At 47.2% G+C, this 15,467-nt stretch overlaps 2 protein-coding genes across 2 annotated transcripts in view; one reads left to right on the forward strand and one right to left on the reverse strand.

Moving 5' to 3' along the window:
• The window catches only part of LOC140460789 (uncharacterized), a 56,800-nt gene extending 43,741 nt beyond the window's left edge, over positions 1-13,059 (forward strand). Inside the window, exon 3 of the mRNA XM_072555473.1 lies at positions 11,347-13,059. Within this exon, the coding sequence (XP_072411574.1) occupies positions 11,347-12,454 (1,108 nt within the window). The 3' untranslated portion in view covers positions 12,455-13,059. The remainder of the gene's footprint in view (positions 1-11,346) is intronic.
• Positions 1-15,467, reverse strand: part of LOC140460786 (uncharacterized) — a 67,059-nt gene that overhangs the window by 35,306 nt on the left and 16,286 nt on the right. The window lies entirely within an intron of this gene.

Here is a 15,467-nt window from a genome sequence, read left to right on the forward strand (position 1 = left end):
TTCTTCCAGTTAATCACTGGATATTCAAATTTCTCTTCACAATTAAAGATCATAACGAAACTGGGTGTCATTGTGGGATTTTGAATCTGAAGGGTGTGCTTGTGAAGTTTGAATGAACAATATTTCAAAGTGAATGTTATCGTGTTCAGTATTAAGACTTTCTGGAGATGAAAAATTTGCCCTTGTGTGTTTTGCAACACTTAACCAAGGTCAGTTCTATAGAATATGCAGACAGGTTGATGCGAGAGTTGAGAGCTGGGGCAAACATCAGAAATAATGGAGGCAGGAGCACAGCAATTAGAGTTAGAAAGTTAGCCAAAAATATAAAAACAGGAAGGAAAGTTTCATCACTTTGTTAACTTTTTTAAGAAAAGCTAAGTGTTGGTTCTGTAAAAAATGAGTCTGGGGATTCAATAACGGAGGACAAAGAGATGGCAGATGAATTAAAAAGAGCTTGAATCTGTCTTCACTAGAGAGGATACAAGTAACAGCCTGGAACTAGCTGGAAATCAGGAATTGAAAGGGAAGGAGGAACTGAAGACAATTACAATTACCAGGGAAGTAGTACTGAGTAAACTGTTGGAACTACAAGCTCACAAGTCCCAGGGGTCCAAAGGATTTCATTCTAGACCCTTAAAAGAAAAATTAGCTGGTGATATAGTTAATGCATTGGTTTTAATTTTCCAAACGTCATTAGTTTCAGGGAAGGTTTCTGTAGATTGGAAAACTCCTTTCTTCAAAAAGGGAGACCGAGAACAGGACACTGTAGACCATTTACCTTAACATATGTCATAGGGAAAATGTTCAAAGCTATGATTAAAGATGTGATGACAGGGCACTTGTACAAGTTCAAGGTAATCAGGCAGCGTGAATGTGTTTTTGTCAATGGGAAATAATGTTGTAATAATGTTTTGAAGAACTGCCTCTCCGCACTGTGACTGAGCTGATAAATCTCATGAACCGACAGGGAATGGAATCCGTCAGCACAGTCCCCGCATTTCTACGACTTCTCTGTCGTTCTGGTGTTCTTTTGGCTCCCTGTTTCTGATGAACAATTGAAACTGTGATCACACTCAGGAAATGTGTGCAGTTACTCCCTGCTGCGACGACTATAATGTTACTTCAGTCTGTGTAACTGGTTACAGCTCCATCCCATAGACAGCTCACTGGGGCACACTCTCTCTCCACAAGGACAAAAGACATACAAAAGTGGAGTAACCAGACAAAACGCAGAAGCAATAAAATGTCGAACCACAGGGGGAAAAAAAATTGTGGCTCTACCCCTTTTTTTTCCCTGGCATTTGGACACTTCAAATCTGTCAATAACAGCAACAACCTCAAAGAGCATACTGCGCATGTTTGTCGGTGTCAGCAACGCAGTACGCATGCTCGCCGGTGTCAGCAAAAACTGGTGCGCATGCTAATCGCTATCGGCAAATAAGGCGCGAGACCTTCTTTTGATTGACCAATAGGGAGCACAGGAGAACAGGAAGGACATTGGTCCTCCTGCCAATCAGAGTCACCCCGTTGTCTGAACGCGGAAGTTGGACCATGAGGTTCTGAAGCTGCTGCTGCTCGTGTCTGAGTGAACATTGAGCTTCATCCCAGACTGCAAATTCCTCCCTCTGTCCATTATCTGGGAGTACGGCACTCTCTTCTCTTGTCACCTTTTCCATTTATTTTTTTCATTCTGGGATTCAGTTGTTGACTTGCAGCAACTAAAAGGAAAGGGAGTGTGTCGGGATGGGGACAGACTCTGGAAACGTTGCGCCAGGTCTGTGTCTCAATTGGCAAGATACACAGGTAGGAGGCTGGAAGAACACAACAAGTCAGGCAGTATCAGGAGGTGGAGAAGTCAATGTTTCGGGTGTAACCCTTCTTCAAGATTGGGGATGGGTGTAGGGGGCGATGCAGATAAAGGGTGTGCTGGTTGGTGAAGTGGGCACAGATGTAGATAGGTAGAGGGTTCGACCTAGGCAAAAGGGAGGACTGCAGGTGCTGGAAACCAGAGTTTAGATCAGAGTGGTGCTGGAAAAGCACAGCAGGTCAGGTAGCATCCGAGGAGCAGGAAAATCGACGTTTCGGGCAAAAGCCCTTCATCAGAAATTTCCCCAGGGTCGGGGAGTCCAAAGCTAGAGGACATTTGTTTGAGGTGAGAGGGGAATGATTTAAAAGGGACGTGAAGGACAACTTTTTCACATAGACAGTTGTACATATATGAAACGAACTGCTAGCGCGGCACGGTGGCACAGTGGTTAGCACTGCTGCCTCACAGTGCCAGAGACCCCGGTTCAATTCCTGCCTCAGGCGACTGACTGTGTGGAGTTTGCACATTCTCCCCGTGTCTGCATGGGTTTCCTCCGGGTGCTCCGGTTTCCTCCCACAGTCCAAAGATGTGCAGGGTAGGTGAATTGGCCATGCTAAATTCCCCGTAGTGTTAGGTAAGGGGTCGATGTAGGGGTATGGGTGGGTTGCGCTTCGGCGGGGCAGTATGGACTTGTTGGGCCGAAGGGCCTGTTTCCACACTGTAAGTAATCTAATCTAATCTAATCTAAAAAGAGTTGGTCGAGGCTGGTACGATTACATTTAAAATGCATCGGGATGGTTTGGAGTCGTGTGGGTTACGTGCTGGCAAACGGGACTAGATTAATTTCAGATATGTGGTCGGCACAGACAAGTTGGGCCGTAAGGTCTGCTTCCATGCTGTGAAAGCAGAAGTGTGGTTGTGAAGACTGGACTTTCTGAGCACCTTTCAAAGATGTAAAAACAATGACTGCAGATGCTGGAAACCAGATTCTGGATTAGTGGTTCTGGAAGAGCACAGCAGTTCAGGCAGCATCCAAGGAGCAGCGAAATCGACGTTTCGGGCAAAATCGCTTCATCAGGAATGAAGGCAGAGAGCCTGAAGTGTGGAGAGATAAGCTAGAGGGGGGTGGGGGTGGGGAGAAAGTAGCACAGAGTACAATAGGTGAGTGGGGAAGGGGATGAAGGTGATAGGTCAGGGAGGGGAGGGTGGAGTGGATAGGTGGAAAAAGAGATAGGCAGGTAGGACAAGTCATGGGGACAGTGCTGAGCTGGAAATTTTAAACTAGGGTGAGGTGGGGGAAGGGGAAATGAGGAAACTGTTGAAGTTCAGATTGATGCCCTGGGGTTGAAGTGTTCCGAGGCGGAAGATGAGGCGTTCTTCCTCCAGGCATCTGGTGGTGAGGGAGTGGCGGTGAAGGAGGCCCAGGACCTCCATGTCCTCAGCAGAGTGGGAGGGGGAGTTGAAATGTTGGGCCACGGGGCGGTGTGGTTGATTGGTGCGGGTGTCCCGGATATGTTCCCTAAAGCGCTCTGCTAGGAGGCACCCAGTGTTTTGCCCTTATTGGGAGCAGAAGAATGCAATGAAGTCTTGCATTTGTGAGAGAGCAACTGAGTAAGGAGGTACAACTGGGATTTTGGTGGAAAATGGGAATTCTTTGCACTGTGGGATGAAGCCCAACCCTATCCAGTTATTTCAGCTCGTGGGTGAGACTCAATCCAGGTAATATTTTATAAATTCCTGCTTTGGAAATAGAACCAGTCTGATTCAAGACTGGGATATAGACAGACTCTGATCTCACACCTTTAATGCATGGTCTGAGCTGGGATGACACCTTTTGTTATAAAGACTAGGACCCGTGGACACAGCCTTAGAATTAGAGGGGGTCATTTCAGAACGGAAATGCGGAGACATTTCTTCAGCCAGAGAGTGGTGGGCCTGTGGAATTCATTGCCACGGAGTGCAGTGGAAGCCGGGACGCTAAATGTCTTCAAGGCCGAGATTGATAGGTTCTTGTTGTCTAGAGGAATTAAGGGCTACGGGGAGAATGCTGGCAAGTGGAGCTGAAATGCGCATCAGCCATGATTGAATGGCGGAGTGGACTCGATGGGCCGAATGGCCTTACTTCCACTCCTATGTCTTATGGTCTTATGGTCTTATAAAACCTTAACTTATTTCAAGAAAGTGTCTTTCAGGATGTTCTGGGATTTACATATTAATGATACCTGCAGACCATTCTGAAAGCTGAAAGGCTTAACAATCCCAAGTTTGTTCAATATATCATTTCAGTGGCAGGACACCGTAATGTTTTTCTATAAATTCTGTACCTTATTATCATCTTCTCCACAACCACCTGATGAAGGAGCAGCACTCCAAATGCTGGTCCTTCCAAATAAACCTGTTGGACAATAACCCGGGTGTGTGTGATTTTTTTTAAACTTTGTCCAGGTTAGGTTGGATTGATCATGCTAAAGTGCTCACAGTGCCCAGGGAGGTGCAGGTTTGTGTGAATTGGCTGTGCTAAATTACACATAGTGTCCAGGGATGCGCAACTTAGAATGGATTGGCCGTGCTAAATTACCTATAGTTCCCAGGAATGTGCAGGTTAGGGTTAATTGACCAGGTCAAACTATCCAGAGTGAAGATCTAGACCCCTCTTAAGGGGCCTTTTGGTTCGCGATTGGTCTAAAGAATCAATGGAATGCAGTCTGTACAAAGCAAGGTTATCAGTTTAATAAGGCATCTTGACCCAATTCTGTCCAGCAACACAGTGATTAAAGCTTCTGTGTTCCATGGTGAAGTTGTGCAATTACATTTGAAAATGACACGTTATTTATTTAGGTTTTTTAAGAGACAGTACAGCCTTAATTACAAGAAAAGACCAATCAAATGTAATAAGGTGACATGCTTTAGAGCAGGTTAATCCAATGATATTTCCTGGGGAAGGGGTCTTAATTACGTAAATCATCATGCCATGGTAGCAGCTCAAGGTTAGTTCAAATGGTCAATTAATGTGTCAGTGTTCATTTTAAACAAACTCCATTGTCCTCTTATCTTTGGATTGTAGCTTAATTCTGCAAAACAGCAGGACAAGTTCACAGAGTTCAATCATTATTCTCAGCCATTTTGTGTATTATTTTAAATTGAAAAGCCATTTTGTGGTTAGTAAAAACCTACATATACTTGTTGAGTCTGACAATAATCTAAATTCAAATTTTAGATCCTCACCTGAAGCATCAGAGTCTGAGGGGTGACCTGATAAACGTTTGTAAGAGGCATGGATATGGTGAATACCCAAGGTCTTTTCCCCAGGGTAAGGGAGTCCAAAGCTCGAGGGCATATGTTTGAGGTGAGAGGGGAATGATTTCAAAGGGACCTGAGGGGCAACTTCACACAGAGAGTGGTGCATGTATGGAACGAGCTGCCAGAGGGAGTGGTGGTGGTTGGTGCAATTACTACATTTAAAAAGCATCCGGATGGGGATATGAATAGGAAGGGTTCGGAGGGATTATGGGGCACATGCAGACAAATGAGGCTAGATTAGTTTAGGATATCTGATCAGATGAATTGGACCAAAGGGTCTCTTTCTGTACTGTACGACACTAATCGTCTTTGGCGAAAGCAGAAGTGTGGTTGTGAAGACTGGACTTTCAGAGTAGCTTTCAAAGATGTTTTGTCCTTACTGGGAGCAGAAGAAGTTACAATGAAATCTTGCATTTGTGAGACAGCGACTAAGTGAGTGAGTACATCCCAGATTTTGGTGGTAAGTGGGAATTCATTACACTGTGGGGATGAAGCTGTACCCTATCCAGTCATTTCTGTGGTGGGTAAGACCAGACTTCAAGACTGGGGCGAGTAGATTTAGGACAGAGATGAGGAGGAGAAAGTGAGGACTACTGCTCTTCCTGGACTATAGTGAATCTATGGAATTGTCTTCATTAAGTATATTCAAAATGGGTTTTTGCATGGTTGGGGAATTAAGGGTAGTTGGGGCAATGCTGCTAGGAGGAGCTGAGACGATGGATAGATCGGCCATGATCACAATGAAGAACGGGGCAGGTTGGATGGGCCAAATGGCTGACTCCTGCTTTTATTACTGTGAAACTATTTCCCATGGCTAGCCCACCTAATCTGCACATTACTGGGCACTATGGGTAATTTAGCACAGCCAATCCAACCGAAGCCATTGAACACTGGGTAACTGAACATGGTCAATCCACCTGAACCTGGACAAAGTTAAACATCACATAACACCAGGTTATAGCCCAACAGGTTTATTTGGAAGTAGCACTAGCTTTCGGAGCACTGCTCTATCATCAGGTGGTTGCGGTGTATAAGATCAGAACGCACAGAATTTATGGAAAAACATGACAATGTCCTGCTAGTGAAATGATATATTGAACAAATCTGGATTGTTAGCCCTCTCATCTTTTACAGTGGGTTACAACTACCATTCATATGTAAATCTCAATAACATAAGGTTTTATAACAAAAGGTAACAACATTTGGGCGGCACGGTGGCTCAGTGGTTCTTAATTCTGCCTCACAGCGCTTGGGACCCAGGTTCAATTCCAGCCACTGGCCACAGTCTGTGTGGAGTTTGCACATTCTCCCCGTGTCTGCATGAGATTTCTCCAGGTGCTCCGGTTTCCTCCCACAATCCAAAAATATGCAGGTGAGGTGAATTGGCCATGCTTAAATTGCCCAGTGTGTTACATGCATTGGTCAGGGGGTAAATATGGGGAATGGGGCCTGGTGGGTTACTCTTTGGAAGGTTAATGTAGACCTGTTGGGCCAAAGGGCCTGTTTCCGTACTCTAGGGAATCTAATCCAATCTCAGCTCAGACAATGCGTTAAAAGTCAGAGTCTGTCTTTATCCCCACCTTGAATCTGACTAGTTCTGTTTCTAAAGTAGGAATTTATAAAATACAATATGTTCTGACAGCTTGCAGATTGCGCATTTTTGAGCAAAATAGAATTTATCTGAAAATATAATTCTGCCAGGAAGGGGCAGTGTAGAGTCAACCAGACTGCTGTGGGTCTGGAGTCAGGTGTAGGCCAGACCGGGTAACAGATGCTTTATTTCTGTTGGTGTAAATATTGTTGTAAATCATAGCTACGTACTAACAGTTACATGTAAGGGAAAGAGAATTCCTCAAGTAGGGCACTATCAGAATCCTGGGAGACCCCTATTTCTGGTTTACTTCCTATTGACAAACATTAAGCATGAGCACGTATTTATTTCTATTTTTTTTTGTTTCACTTTTCTTGTTTGATTCCCTGGTACGACTACACTCTGTGACTGGTCGGTTGTCAGGCTGGGAGGTAGTGGATTGGGTTTCGATTGACTGAATGTTGTATTGTTCTGGAAGGTGTAAAGGGGCTGAGGGGTGGGGTTTCGGGGAATCAAAACTTCAGCAGAGCTGAACATCTTGCTGTGTGAGAACAGGGAGATCGACAGAGGACGGAGAAGCCAGGACCTGAAATCCGACCTGACACCGGATTACTGTGATCAGTGTTTTGATTTGCAATGCCAACCCTCTACCTTCACCTAGCTTCCCGTTTGACTACCCCCTCGACGTTCAAGGACTAATCCTTGTCGTCCTGAAGCCACGTCTCTGTAAGGAGTCTCAGACCATAATTATTCTCTTCAATGTGTGCAGTCAATTCATTCACTTTTGTAACAGTGCAGCACACATGCAGACACACTGTTTTCGGTTTAGATCTTTGCAATCCAGATTTAATTGCAGGTACATTTACTCTCCTTGTCTCCATCATTCTGTGATGTTCATTTCCCACATCACTACATTGCTCACTGGCCTTGATTGGGATTGGCCGTGCGAAATTACCCATAGTGCCCAGGGATGTGCAGGTTAGGTGTATTTGTCAGGGTAATGTAGAGCAGTAGGGGTGGGCTCCCCTTCAGAGGGTTAGGTGTGGACTCGTTGGGCCGAGTGGCCTGCTCCCACACTGTGGGGATTCTCTGAAGTGAAGGGATGCTTGCAAACGGTGCAGGGCAGGACAGCGCAGGCGCAATGCGTGCGCCCGGCTTGGCCCCGCCCACCCGCTCCTATTGTGGCGTCACAACGCGGAAGTGACACTGAATGAATGAAAATCCCTCCCTCTGGGCAAATGGTGGGGCGGGAAAATCTGTTCACTTGGAGCAATGGGAGTGAATCCAGGGCGGGAGCAGACCCTGTCAGCTCAGGGATGGGAGTTCATTACCGCGGAGGGTCGGCAGGAGGGAGTCTGACGAATAGATTGGAATCGGGGACTGGGGACGGGGCAAGTCAGTCATCTCCCGATAGAGAGGAGTAACATACTACTGCCTCTGGGGTGAAAGGTGTTCTGTGGGCCTGTATAAATAAGTTCCTTGTGGATTGAGGAGTTTCCCCTATCAGGCTTCCCTTTTCTCGAGTCGGCCCGTCCTACAAAAAGGGATGGTGTTCCTGGGCATCCTTAAAATATTTACCATAATGACGGGGTTGATCATTTTTATCCTCACGAGGCTTGCGACTGCAGGTAAAATAAAAACATGGTAACTCCCCCTGATTTCTACTGTCCAGATGGACCATCTGGTCTTTCTGATGGAAGAGTCCATTACAATAATCAATCTTCATCACGTTCCACACGTCAAAGGCGTCTGGTCCGGTGCACTGGACGACATCTCCTCAGTATGGGTGGTGGATAATCTCTGATCATTCCTGGTCCCATCAATACTTGATTCCTGATGAAGGGCTTTTGCCCGAAACGTCGATTTCGCTACTCGTTGGATGCTGCCTGAACTGCTGTGCTCTTCCAGCACCACTAATCCATACTTAGTTGCTTTCCCCATCAGGATGTCGTACGTAATCAGAAAGGTGAGGAGATAAGTGATCCTCCACATGTCCCTCCTCTTAGTTCAAGTATCTGTAATAAGATTAACATTAGAACAACAGCAGGATTCAAAAAGCCAACTGGACAGGGTCCACTCCTTTTGTTGGGATTCCAGGATTCTCTCCTCCTCTCCCCCCCACTTTTGATTGGTGCGATCAATCAATTTACATTGGAGCAGTTGGACCCAAGCTGAGCGCCCAGTGACTGTGACCGCCGTAGGGGTGGGAAGTAAAACCTGGAAGGGGCCATCCCAACGAGGTTGGAGACCTTTGCCAGTCCAGTTCTTGACGAGCACCAATGAACCAGGCTCTACCCGTGTCGAGGCTGAAAGGGGGGGAACATCGCTGTAGGTCACACGCTCCTGGGAGTGAAAGGCACACATAACATTGGTTAGAGCAAGAACATAACCAATGATTGCTTCGGTCATGTGGTGGACGTGGACTGAGAAGGGAGCCGAACCGTTCCAAGGGGTACGGAGGGGGTGACCAGAGAGACTCTCAGCTGGAGACAGTCGTGTCTTGCCTGCAGACATGGATCACATCTGGAATAAGGCCACAGGGATTAACATAACCAGGAGAGGCCAGACTCTGCCATTAATTTGGCAAGTTTAGTCTTGAGTCTGGTTAAAATATTCAACAAGGCCGGTCACCTGAGGATGATAAGTACCATGCAGTTGCCGACAAATTCAAAGCTGGGAACAGAGTTCTCTGTTAATATTACCCACAAAGTGTGGTCCATTGTCCGAGGTAATGCATGGAGGTATACTGAAGGGGGGAATTATTTCCTTAAACAAAATCTTCACCACAGTCTCAGCAGTAGCGTTAGGGGGAGGGTAGGCTTCAATCCACTTCAAAAAGACATCAACAATAAGCAAAACATATTTATAGCAACTCAACTCATTTCTCCAACTCAATGAAGTCCAGTTGAAGTGTCTCCAAGGGACCCTCCAACAAGGGAGTTCTTGTAGAGATACTTGAACTAAGAGGTGGGGGATCGCCTACCCACTGACCTGTTTGATCATGTACAACATCCTGATCGGGAAAGTCACTGACTGAGTATCGATGCGATCTGAAAATGATCTGAGATTATCCTGATGTCATCTGGTGCACCAGACCAGACGCTTTCAACGTGGAGTCGCTTGAGCGATGGAGTGAGCTGCCAGAGGAAGTGGTGGGGGTGCTGGTATGATGACAAGTTAAAAGGCTCCTGGACGGGCATCTGAATATGAAGGGTTCAGATGGGTCAAGGCCAAGTGATGGCAAATGCGACTGGAGTCATAGAGATGTACAGCACAGAAACAGACCCTTCGGTCCAACTCGTCATTGCTGACAAGAGAGCCAACCCAATTTAGTCCCAGCTGTCAGCACCCAACCCATATAGGGGCCAAGTGATGGCAAACGTGACTAGATTAATTTAGGATATCTGGGCAGGTTGGACCAAAGGGTCTGTTTCCGTGCTGTGTGACTCTAATTGTCTTCAGTGAAAGCAGAAGTGTGGTTGTGAAGGCTGGACTTTCAGAGCATGTTGTGCCCTGACTCTAAGCAGCTGAAAATGTGTCGTTGGAAAAGTGCAGCAGGTCAAGCAGCATCCAAGGATCAGGAGAATTGACAATTCGAGCATGAGCCCTGAAGAAAGGTTTTTCCAGCAACATATTTTCAGCTCTGATCTCTACCATCCGCAGTCCTCACTTTCTCCTGACTGGAAGCAGAAGAGTTTGTCTGAAGTGTGTTGGTGTTAATGCCTTGATGTCTCATTTTGCTCCCACCTTCCCGGGGTCATTAACCATTTTGTGTCTGGTCCTTCCTCAAGAAGCTGCATTGCAGGTTCACCCTGAATTGACACTTTTTTATTGCTTCCCAAAATCAGACCTGCTCACTCTCAGCAGTATCCCAGTGTTGTGAAAGATATTAACTTTCAGGTGGAGGTATCCAAAATTCAGAGAGATGTTAGTCTTGATGTTTTTGCTTTTTCTGCCCCTGTAAGATCCTGAATCTTCAGGGGAATTAGTTAGAGCAGAGTGAGAACAGAGGGGAAGGGAGAGTGGGATGGTGCTTTCAATTTTGTGGAATAACAAAAGGAAAGGATATTCCACAGAAAGGAGAATTGAGTGTTCAGAATTTCTACCCTGCACTGATCATCCCTTTTGTAATCCCTTTTTGCAGAGTATTTAAAAATCTGAAGACTGAAGTTTCAAAATCAACGAATGAAGGGCTTACACCCTTCATTCTCCTGCTCTCCAAATGCTGCCTGACCTGCTGTGCTTTTTGACTGACTGTCCAGTGTCTGCAGTCCTCACTTTGATGTCAATGTCTGACAGTCTCTGAATCCATTGGGACCGCAACTATTTTTGACTGTGATTTCTGTGAGAGGGATCTACACTTTTTGGTTCCTGTTTGACGACGTTTTCAGCATCAGTGGGACTGGACAAGAGACCCCACTGTTTCAGCGCACTGTGCGTGGAGCCTGGAACAGTTATATGGCCTGGGAAGGGGACTTCACGGCAGGGAAAGGCTCTACACGTGTTTGTGTGCAGCTGAAGCTTTGGCTATGGAGAAACCTGAGGAATCCTGCCCTGTGGAGAAACCGTGGAAGTGTGGTGACTGTGGGAAAGGCTTCCGTGTCCCGTCTGCCCTGGAGACTCATTGGCGCAGTCACACCGGGGAGAGGCCATTCCCCTGCACCGACTGCGGGATGGCCTTCAGACATTCCTCCCACCTGATGGCCCACCAGCGGGACCACACGGGGGAGAGGCCCTTCAGCTGTCCACTTTGTGGGAAGGCCTTCAGATATTCCTCCTCCCTGATGAGGCATCAGCGTGTCCACACGGGGGAGAGGCCCTTCAGCTGCCCCGAGTGCGGGAAGGCGTATACCGACATCTCCTCCCTGATGAGGCACCAGCGGGCCCACACTGGGGAGAGGCCCTTCAGCTGCCCCGAGTGTGGGAAGGCCTTTACTGACATCTCCTCCCTGATGAGGCACCAGCAGATCCACACGGGGGAGAGGCCCTTCAGCTGCCCCGAGTGTGGGAAGGCCTTCAGTTATTCCTCTGCCCTGCGGAGTCACCGGCGCATCCACACGGGGGAGAAGCCCTTCAGCTGCCCTGAATGTGGGAAGGCCTTCACAGACGTCTCCACCCTGCAGAAGCACCAGCGTATCCACACGGGGGAGAGGCCCTTCAGCTGCCCCGAGTGTGGGAAGGCCTTTACCCACGGCTCCGCCCTGCGGAGACACCAGCGTGTCCACACCGGGGAGAGGCCCTTCAGCTGCCCCGAGTGTGGGAAGGCCTATACTGACATCTCCTCCCTGATGAGGCACCAGCGGGCCCACACGGGGGAGAGGCCCTTCAGCTGCCCCGAGTGCGGGAAGGCCTTTACCGAAGTCTCCTCCCTGATGAGGCACCAGCGGATCCACACGGGGGAGAGGCCCTTTACCTGCTCTCAGTGCCGGAAGGCCTTCAGCAGTTCCTCCACCCTGCTGACCCACCAGCGGGTCCACACGGGGGAGAGGCCGTTCACCTGCTCTCAGTGCGGGAAGGGCTTCACCTGCTCCTCCAACCTGCGGAGCCACCGACGCGTCCACACGGGGGAGAGACCCTTCAGCTGCCCCGAGTGTGGGAAGGCCTTTAGCGATTCCTCGAACCTGCTGGCCCACCAGCGGATCCACACCGGGGAGAGGCCATTCACCTGCTCTCAGTGCGGGAAGGGCTTCACCCGCTCCTCCCACCTGCTGACCCACCAGCGAATTCACGTGCCAACACGGGGATTGAAGGAGTGACGGCCGAGTGCCATTATCGATTGGACTATCAACGCGGTTCCGAGGACTCCCAGGTTTGAATCCCGCCAAGACAGACGGCAGAATTAGTATTCGGTCAGAAATGTGGAGTTCGGAATCCAACGATGAGACCGTTTCAGGGAGGGGGTGGTGCAGGGGAGAAAGCCCCCATCTGATTCCCTCTCTCCCTTGTTAGGGAAGGGAACCACCATTGGGGGAAAGGATTCACTCAGTCGTTCCAGCTGCATCCTTTAACCGGTCTGGTCTACACGTGACTCCAGACCCACAGCAGTCTGGTTGACTCTACACTGCCCCTTCCTGGCAAATGAGCAGGGAGAAACTTACTTGGAGACAGGGTATGGGTTAAAATTGCTGAGTGAGGCAATAATTCCTTCAGGTTACGGCTGTAACAAGGATCCAATTACAAAGGGACAACTTGGTGCTGACCAATAGTAAAGACAGTGAGGGGGGTGGAACAGGGGAGGTGTGGTGTGTGCACTTTGACCTTGAGCTGTTCAAACAGCAACTGCATTTTTTCTCTGCCTTTTTGCTGGGGGGATCTGATGCTGTAACAAAGTTGGGTCACAATAAAGGTTACCTGAACTTAACACCGGGCTCAGACTCTCATTGAAAGCTTTGAGCTCCAAGAGGTTTTTGTTTTAAAGCTGCTCATTTCTTTCAGCCTCCTGCACTAAGTTTAGAACATAGAACAGTACAGTGCAGAACAGGCCCTTCAGCCCTCGATTTTGCGCCAACCTGTGAACTATTCTCAGCTCGTTCCCTGATCCTATCCCAAAATCAACCATGTGCTTATCTAAGGATTGTTTAAATCTCCCTAATGTGGCTGAGTTGACTACCTTAGCAGGTAGGGCATTCCACCCCCTTACCACTCTCTGCATAAAGAACTTGCCTCTGACATCTGTCTTAAATCTATCACCCCTCAATTTGTAGTTATGCCCCCTCGTACAAGCTGACGTCACCATGCTAGGAAAGAGTCTTTCACTGTCTACCCTATCTAATCCTCTGATCATCTTATATGTCTCTATCAAATCCCCTCTTAGCCTTCTTCTTTCCAATGAGAACAGACCCAAGTGTCTCAGCCTTTCCTCATAAGACCCTCCCTCCAGACCAGGCAACATCCTGGTAAATCTCCTCTGCACCTTTTCCAATGCTTCCACATCCTTCCTGAAATATGGGGACCAGAACTATACACAATATTCCAAGTGTGGCCGCACCAGCATTTTGTATAGTTGCAGCATGATATTGCGGTTCCGGAACTCAATCCCTCTACGACTGAAACCTAACACACCGTGTGCCTTCTTCACAGCACTATCCACCTGGGTGGCAACTTTCAGGGATCTATGTACATGGACTCCAAGATCACTGCCTTCCTGTTATTCTTCCCAAAGTGCATCACCTCACATTTAGCTGCATTGAACTCCATTTGCCACCTCTCAGCCCAATTCTGCAGTTTATCCAAGTCCCCCTGCAACCTGTAACATTCTTCCAAACTGTCCAGCACTCCATTGACTTTAGTGTCATCTGCAAATTTACTAATCCATCCACCTATGCCTGTGTCTAAGTCAGTTATAAAAATGACAAACAGCAGTGGTCCCAAAACATCCTTGTGGAACACCACTAGTAACTGGACTCCAGGCTGAATATTTTCCATCAACCACCACTCGCTGCCTTCTTCCAGTTTCTAATCCAAGCTGTTAAAACACCCTCAATTCCATGCCTCTGCATTTTCTCCATCAGCCTACCATGTGGAACCTCATCAAAGGCTTTACTGAGGTCCATGTACACCACGTCAACTGTCCTACCCTCATCTACATGCTTGGTCACCTTCTCAATAAACCCAATGAGGTTTGTGATACACGACCTGCCCTTGATGAAACCATGTTGACTATCTGAAATCAAATTGTTGCTTACTCGATGATTTTAAATCTTCTCTTCTAATCCTTTCCAAAATCTTTTCTACAATAGATGTAAGACTCACTGGTCTATAATTACCTGGGTCATCTCTGCTGCCCTTCTTGAACAAGGGCACAACATTAGTCCTCAGGTACTAAACCCATAGACAATGACGACTCAAATATCAAAGCCAAAGGCTCTGCTATCTCCTCCCTCGCTTCCCAGAGAATCCTTGTATAAATCCCATCTAGCCCAGGGGACTTGTCCACTTTCACTCCTCCTTGAATTGATAACACCTGTGTGTAACCAACCTCGATCCTTTCGAGTCTAATATCTCGTACCTCATTCTTTTCCTGAGTGAACACTGATGAGAAATGTTCATTTAGCCTCTCTCCGAACTCTACAGGGCCCACACTCCACTTCCCACTTCTGACTTTGACTGGCCCTATTCCTACCCTAATCATCCTTTTATTCCTCACATACCTATCGAAAGCTTTAGGGTTCTCCTTTATTCTGTTTGCTAAAGACTGCTCGTGTCCTCTCTTTGCTCTTCTTAACTCTCTCTTTCAATCCTTCCTCGGTGATCTGTAATTCTCAATCGCCTCATCTGTACCATCCTGCCTCATCGACACATAAGCCTCATAGAACAGCATCATAAGACACAGAACTTACATCAAAAGATCAGTGTCATGCAACTGATAGAATATATTGAACAAACTTAGATAGTCTTCATCTCTTAGAATGGGTGTGGGCTTTGGTTCATTAATGTGTAACAATGTTCTTGAGATGACTTCAGGTTTTATAAAAAAAAAGACATGTCTGCTCAGACAATGCATTAAAGGTGAGATTTCAGTCTGTTGGTATTCCAATCTTGAATCAGACTGGTTCTGTTTCCAAAGTCTGAATTTGTAAAATATTACATGCATTGACTGCCTGCAGATTGTGTGCTTTTTGAACAAACTTGAATGTATCTGCAAATATAATTCTGCCAATACAATTTCACCCCACAGAGTAGTGTGTGTGTATCTGTGTGCATGTGAGTTTGTGTGTGTGTGTGTGGGGGGGGGGGTGTTCGGGTACATAGACAGGGTGGTTCAGGTGG

This window comes from Chiloscyllium punctatum, chromosome 36, assembly GCF_047496795.1.
Source record: "Chiloscyllium punctatum isolate Juve2018m chromosome 36, sChiPun1.3, whole genome shotgun sequence".
Taxonomy (NCBI): domain Eukaryota; kingdom Metazoa; phylum Chordata; class Chondrichthyes; order Orectolobiformes; family Hemiscylliidae; genus Chiloscyllium; species Chiloscyllium punctatum.